At 46.4% G+C, this 7,611-nt stretch overlaps 1 protein-coding gene across 1 annotated transcript in view; it reads right to left on the bottom strand.

The window, feature by feature from the left end:
• The window catches only part of MTPN (myotrophin), a 47,577-nt gene extending 40,177 nt beyond the window's left edge, over nucleotides 1-7,400 (bottom strand). Inside the window, exon 1 of the mRNA XM_007953790.2 lies at nucleotides 7,329-7,400. Coding sequence (XP_007951981.1) covers nucleotides 7,329-7,400 — 72 coding nt within the window. The remainder of the gene's footprint in view (nucleotides 1-7,328) is intronic.
• Nucleotides 7,401-7,611: the final 211 nt, after the last annotated feature.

The following is a 7,611-nucleotide window of genomic DNA, read 5'->3' on the forward strand; positions in this document are numbered from 1 at the left end:
ACCCTGAGCCAGGTCCTGGGCTGTTTATCTGAAATCCCTGTCTCTGGGATTCTTAACCCAGGACCATTCAAGGTTCTGGATGTTTGCATACTCATTCACTTTCATTAATTCACTTACATTATTAACTAGTGGTAAAGAAATAAAATGTGAGATAGAAAATATTTTAAGTGCAAACATACAGCACAACTCCTTCTAAGTATTTTTAACCAATCAAAGTGCTAAGCATCTACCTTTCTTACCAGCAAGAAAAGTTTTTAAATGACTGGCCATGACAGCTAAGGCCCCAAATCTCACGGCATATTCCTCTCTCTGTACCTTTACAGAGAACCTTTCATTTAAGCATTTTTTCCCAAAACGACTACTTCAGTTATTCAAATTATAAATATAAGTTTTAGTTTTCCATGGGTGATTTGCTTATTAATTGCATATTTTATTTTTTTTTTGTTTGTAAAGTTTAAAAGCAATTAGCAGCAAGCAGTTAGGCATTTTCTAGTTCAAAATAGCAGAATCACTGAATGAGTTATGCATGACTAGTAAACTCAGCAACTAGCCTTGCTTTCCTCGTGCTACTGGAAACCAAACCAGGCTCTGGAGGCTAGGACTAGGTCTTGGGAGAGAATTCTGGAATGTTTTTGGCAAAGGATGACCTTTGGCAACTGAACAATCTCATAGACTCCCCGTTCAGTTTAAGGATCCAAATTATTTCCTGTTTGTGTATTTACAAGTGACAATTCCTGTTTTTCAGAATAATTTTAAGTTTCTTGCGTGAAGTTCAAATTTATTGTATAGAGTCTGTGCTTTTTCTTTTAAAGAAGTTAATTCAATCTCGAACTCTCTTTTTCTGCCCCCCAGCCACAGCTGGCTTTCCATGCCTTGCCTGTCCTTACAGTTCCACCCTCTCAACCACAGATTTCTGAATCAGCATTTGGACGTACTGATCTCCAAATTAAGTTTTACATTGATCACACATCTTCATTATCTTAGGTATTAGATTACGGCCCATTTTGGTACTCTTCATACTTTTCTTTCCTAAAAGTTAAACCAAAATTCTAACAAATTTTCTATTTTAAAGGATGAGACTACCTGGGCAGGCGGAATGGGCAATGCACACTGTTTCACTCTGTGGTCACTCAACACAGCTATATTTTTAAATAACAAGTACAGACAATTTTTCAATCAAAAGGCAATCAAAAAATCAGCTTAAAATCATTAGCCTTTTGGTTATCTGCACTAATGAAGGGAGATGTTTAAAATCCCAAAAGCAAAACACTACATATGGCCTCTGGATGACTAACAACACAACTGAACACGCCAATATAAAAAAGATCTTTATTTTATACTGATAAGAAAAAAGACCAAGAGTGTAATAAACAAAAAATCCCAAACTCACTGCCGTGGAGTCAGATCTGACTCATAGCGACCCCTTCTTAGGCCTTTATTTTATACTGATAAGAAAAAAGACCAAAAGCTTAGTAGTGAGAAGAAAGAGGATCTGTAGTTACTGAGGGCACCATGCCCTACCCCAGCTGGTGTCTGTCTTCTGACTGGGCCGCCAGCCCTGCTGTAGAAAAGACAACCAGCACTGATACATTTTTGAGATAAGAAAGGAATCGGTCATTTAAAAAAGGGAAAAAACTAAGTAATAAGGGAAAGAGCCTAACCCCATAAACGCAAGACAGACTGAGTCAGGACCTCGATTAAATAGGCTATTCTATTAGGAACGTGAAAAGTGATTCCAGTAAGCCCTGAAATGTCTAAGATTGGAACAGGCCGCTTTCTCAGGTTCGAGAGATCCTATCGCCTCACACGGTGCACAATTGTTGCTTTTCAAACCTATGAGAGTGTCAAAGGCAGATGTAATTAGAAGGGGGGATGGAAAGGGGAAGGAAACCACAGAGAAAGGGAAGTTGGGGCCTGATATATAGGGTTTCACGGCGAAACAGAAGAACCGTAAACAAGAGAAGGCACAGAGCAGGCCTCCTGGAGGCCCAGGGCTCCTAGCACCCAGCCTGAGCACTGTAGTCTTCGGCTTCCACCCCACACTACCCCGGGGAGTCCCAGTGGGTCATGACCACCCCGCTGAGCTCCTTGACTTTCCACACGTCCATGCTCAGAACACAGCATGCCCTGGTTATCTAGCGTTACTGAGAAAGAAGGTCAACACGGTCACGTGGCGAACAGAAGGGGTTCTGAAGTCTGAGATGGGGTTCAAATCTCAGCCTTACTACTCAAAGGCAGACCTAAGGCGAGTTCATCAATCCCTGCCTCAGTCTTCATCCCTCAAATGGGGTGACCAAGAGGAGCTATGCTCAAGGGGTGATGCACTAAGTACATGAAATCATACCTCTGTCCTGAACCACGATGCTCAAATATGCTAATTTTAATAACATTATTATTGTGGTAAAACACAGCTGCACCTCCAGCAAAGACAGCCTCTGGAGAGTCTAGGTTTACAGAAATGTTTGTCTCTATGCAAATTATTTCCAATCTGTTCAAAACAATAAAGAAACAAGTTGTAGCCATTTCCTATCTCCTCACTCACGGTGATAACTTCCTGTGCTTGCCTCTTGCCAGTCCCTTTTTCATCTTTGTAAGGTGCTGATTCTAAGCTACTATGAGCTCAGAATACTGTCATTTAGAGAGACTCAGATGGTGGAAAACATGAGCTGCCAATTCCGACAGCCCTGGATTTAAATTCCTGCTATGCCTAAGGATCTGACTGCTAACCAGAAGGTTGGTGGTTCAAACCCACCAACCACTGCTCAGAAGCAAGACTGGGCAATCTACTTCCATAAAGATTTACCACCTCAAAAACCCAAATGGGGTCGCTATAAATCAGAATTGACTCGACAGCAGTGGTTTTTTATTTTTTTTTTTTAAAGGCCACTGACTTCATAACCTTGTCAAGTCACTCAACTTCTCTAAGCTTCAGTGTCCTTAACCTTAAAATGGGAATCCAAACCCAAACCAAACTCATTGCCATCGAGTCAATTCTGACTCACAGAGATCCTATAGGACAGAGCAGAACTGCCAAACGGGGTTTCTAAGTTTGAAATCTTTACAGAAGCAGAATGCCTCATCTTTCTCCCTCAGAGCTGCTGGTGGGTTCAAACTGGACCTTTCAGTTGGCAATTGAGTGCTTCAACCACTGCACCACCAGAACGCCTCTAAAGTAGATTATATTACCTATATTGAAAGTCCTGTTGCCATTGAATCAATTCCAACTCACAGTGACCCTAGAGGACAGAGTAGAACTGCCTCGTAGGGCTTCCAAGGTTGTAATCTTTGCCATATCTCCCATGAAGCTGCTGGTGGATTAGAACTACTCACCTTCTGGATTAACAGTTTGGTTTGGCTTTTTTTTTTTTTTTAAGTATTGAAAATATGTGGTAAAACCAAAAAGAAAACCGTACCATCGAATCAATTCCGACTCGCAGTGACCCCTCCCTTTGGGTTTCTGAGGTGGTAAATCTTTACAGAAGTAGCCTGCCCAGTCTTCCTTCTGCGGAGTGGCTGGTGGGTTTGAAATGCCAACCTTCTGGTTAGCAGTCAAATGTCTTTAGGCACTGTGCCACCAGAGCCCCTTATGTGGTAAAAGCAAATGAAAACTTAGGAAAGACATCCTGCAGAATGCTTTCTAGTACCAGCAGTGTAAGTTACCCAGCCAGCGCTAATCACTAGCCTATAACTAACAGGGTGTTGAAACTACAGTAAGTTAAGAACAATTGGATTTTCTTACCAGGAACACATGCTTTTAACGTGTGAAATTCCTTAGCATCCTACTGGAGAGCACCGTGAGTCGGAACTGACTCTACGGCAACTGTTTTGTTGAAAAAGAATACAGTAGTGAAGACACAAAGGTGAAAAAGAATACAGTACCTAGCCCAGAGATGCAGAGCCTAAGGACAGATAGACACAAGCAACTATAACAGCATCGCTCCACTGGGCATCAAGGAAGGTCTTCTGGAAGAGGTGACGTTCAAGGTGAGGGGATAAATGGGGGTTCATGGGGGGGGGGGGAAGATACTGAAGCCAGCAGACTTGGTCAAGGAGGATGAACCAGCACAGGGAAAGAGCTCCAAGAAAGAACAGGAACCCTGGGAGAAGTGAGCACAAGAAGGCAAACCAACCAGGAGTTGGATCTTCTTAAAGAAGCCATGGGGAATCACAGAGTATCTGAAGCTCAGTGGAGGCTGGGTTGCTATGAACAGGAGTCGCCTCGATGGCAGTGGGTTTCTGGGGTTAGTGGAAGGAGGCTGGCTGAAAAGACTGGAGATTGGCTCAGCCTGACATTCTGGAGCGATCCCTCAGCTAAGCTGCTGTTGACCAGGAAGGGGAGAAGCACTAGTCAAGAGGACACAGCACAGGCTGGAATAACCATCCATAGCAGCAGTGAGCAGGGAGGGTGTGGAGCGGCTGAGACAGACTAAGATGGGAGGCTTGACAACAGTCAGAAATTTAGGGAAATCCCCTGCTTTAAGCACACCGTTGGGTCACGGTGTCATTAGGCAAAATGGAGTCCACAGGAATAAAACATTCTGGAGAGGAAAACAATGAGCTCAATCTGAAATATATCAGAATAGAGCAGCCTGGAGCCCAGGTGTGGGCAGAATTAACTTCAATGGAAGAAATTAACATGAAGGCACAATGGAAGACAGGGCGGAAATAACACAGAGATTGACAACGGGCTGTGAATGTACATCTGTCACAAATCCTCGACTCTCTGGCTTTCACGTGTTTGCCAAGCAGGCAAGCTGAACTTTAAGTGTGAGATGTTACTTTATTGTTTGCATGTGGCTTTAAAGTAAGTCTGAAAGCCTTTTGGAAATGAAGTCTGCTGGAGACAGACGCTTAGTCTCCTGAGCATGGTGTCCACTCCTCCGCTCTCATCCCAGGCCCAGCACAGCGCTTGGGACCTAAGAGGTGCCCAAAAGCCAAGGACGGATTATCAAAACATGCCCTTTAAGTCAGTTAGGAAGCCACAGTGCTGAAGGACTTTACGATTTGCCTCAGATGCCACTGAACTGGCCAGGGAGCACAGTAAATTTTCTCTTTGTGCTGCTGTTTTGATTCAGAAACATCTAGTTCGGCAACTGGGACGTGACCTTGCAGAGTTCCAGAACTTACCCCAAAACAATGACTGCCTATCCGTATCTGCAGAGAAGCCAGAACAGAGGGAAAGAACCCTGACTGATTTTTCAAAGATTCATCTGAAAAGGGGAAAATACTAAAATGCTTTACCTACAGGTCCACCCTTACTAGTAACAAGGTCAGAGATCTTCCCAGCACTGTTGAAGACAGTGTTTTAAGATGCTTGCCCCTCTGAGGGCAACAGTTACAACGTCTCTTTGTTTACTTGCCTCGTACACACCTACTCAGATAAATGCACATTACAGGAACTCCGAAAACAGTCAGCAGCCATGAACTGCTGAATGAAAAAGATGAGCCCATGAACCACCAGGGAAGCCAGCTGCTGGAGAGGAACCATCAAGTCAGGATTCATCACCAAAGTAAGAGATGTTTTAAGAGACCCAAGTTATTCCGAAAAACTAAAAGGAAAAAAAGCCCAATGGCCTGATCACAGGATTATATTACAGTCAAATCTGTTTACATAAACCAGTTCTTGAGACTTCCTTTGGCCTCATTTTAAAAGGACCTGAGAATAAATTAACTCAATCCATCTTGATAGGCACACATTTTTACATAAATGTTTCCACGTGACTGAAGATTCTTCGTTCATTTTCTCTGCCCAGATGTGCACCTTGGGACGGCCTACCAAAATCTTGGCGTATGTACTTAAGGAATCTGGACATCCGTGAGACTGCACGGAGCAGTGAGAGGTTCAGTTGCGGAGTCATCATGAATTCTGTCTGTAACTCTGGACTCTTACGTAGTCTGCAGCTCAGTAATTCTATCTGCAAAATGGGGCCAATAATAGGACCTACCTCACCAGACTCATGTAAGGATGACAAGAAATAATGTATCAGGAAGACACTATGTAAATCGTGTTATTTTTGTAACTGCAAGTTCAGTCAGTACCTATCAACTCTGCATGTTAAGTACAGCAAATAGCTTAGTGGGCGACATTAAGCCACCCACTTCCAGAGTAGTGCAGTGTCCCGCCACTGTAAATGTGCCACCAAATAAAGTTCCCAAGTCATTTCTTTACCTCTCACCTTATATAGAACCAGCCACTATATCAGCCACTGAATCAAGACAGTCTGACCTCACAAGCCACTCCAAATAAGGTCGGGCGCTAATCGCACGCGAATCGCCTGAACTGTGAGGCCACTGGCCGGAGTGCCCTGCACAATCCCAGAGTTTTAAGCAGCTCTGCTTCTGCTTTCCCACACAGATCTCGGAAGCAAAACACAGCAGCACACCAATGGCCACATCGTTTGCAGAATTAAAAAATTCAGATCTGCGCAGGTGACCAAGACGCCCTTCACGGTTGTGTCATAAAATTTAACACCTGTTCTGGGAGCGCTCTCTCTAGATTACCACGGTACTGAAATCACGTGAGTCGTCTCGTAACGACAAAAGGCTCAGTCCTTGGATCCAAAGGCAGGCCAGCCGGGCGCGTGAAGTCGACGGCTCGGCCCCACGTGGATTCCGCTGTGCGTTTCGGGCTGACGACGAGCTCTCACCGGGAACGACCCCCATCACTCCTTCCTACACGTGAGTGTCTCGGGTGGGAGCCAGGGGAAGGACGCACAACGGAAGCCAACAGGCTCGTTCACCAACTTTCCGGAGACCGAAGCGCTCCCCGGTGGCACCTGGCCACCTCGCCCCTGAAGCGAACAAGCGTCCGTTGTGGCCACACCCTAGTCCCGGCTCCACGACGAAGCGATACCAAGTTTCAAAACCTCAACCACTGCCATCTGCTCCTCCCGCAACACTTAAGCGCACGCCGGGGCCAGAGCTAGAAGAAAACGTTCTCCGGGTCCTAGTTACTCGGGTTACTTCATTCAGCAATCGCCAAGTCCAAGATGGAGAATTACCTCATTCAATGAAAGACGGAAGGAATCCTGCCTAGAAGGGGCCCAACTCAAATCACCACGGCTCAGAGGGACTCAAAGGGCCGGTACCACTGCTCCCCTCGTCCGAGGGTCCAGGAAGGCACGAAGGGCCACGTTAAAACGGCCCGACACAGGATCACCCCGGAGTGACGGGCACAGGGCGCGACAGCATTATCTGGGCCCTCCTTTCTGCTGGCCCCTCGCATGGCTGCCTCCCCGATCCAGGCGGTCGCCCCGCGCCCACCGCTTCCCCAGCCTCATCGCCAGCCCGCCTTTGTGCCCTCGTCCGCTCCACTCATCCTCGCTCACCTTGGCCACATAATCTTTCACCTCATCCAGGTCTCCGTTCTTCAGGGCCCACATGAACTCCTTGTCGCACATCACTGCAGCGGGCGAGCGGGCGGGCGGGCGGGCCGGATAGAGACGAGGTGGCAGCAGAGGATACCGCCGGGCGAGAGGAGACAGGGCCGCGCGCAGCCGGACAAGGAGAGAAGCGGAGGCGGGCTGGGCGGCTGGGCGGGCAAGACAGTTGGCCGCGGCGACCGCTGGGGCGGGAGAAAGAAAGTTCTTTTGCAGCCACCGGGCCCAGCAG

The sequence above is a fragment of the Orycteropus afer genome, unplaced genomic scaffold (genome assembly GCF_000298275.1).
Source record: "Orycteropus afer afer isolate SDZICR_OR568_19922 unplaced genomic scaffold, OryAfe1.0 scaffold00413, whole genome shotgun sequence".
NCBI lineage: Eukaryota > Metazoa > Chordata > Mammalia > Tubulidentata > Orycteropodidae > Orycteropus > Orycteropus afer.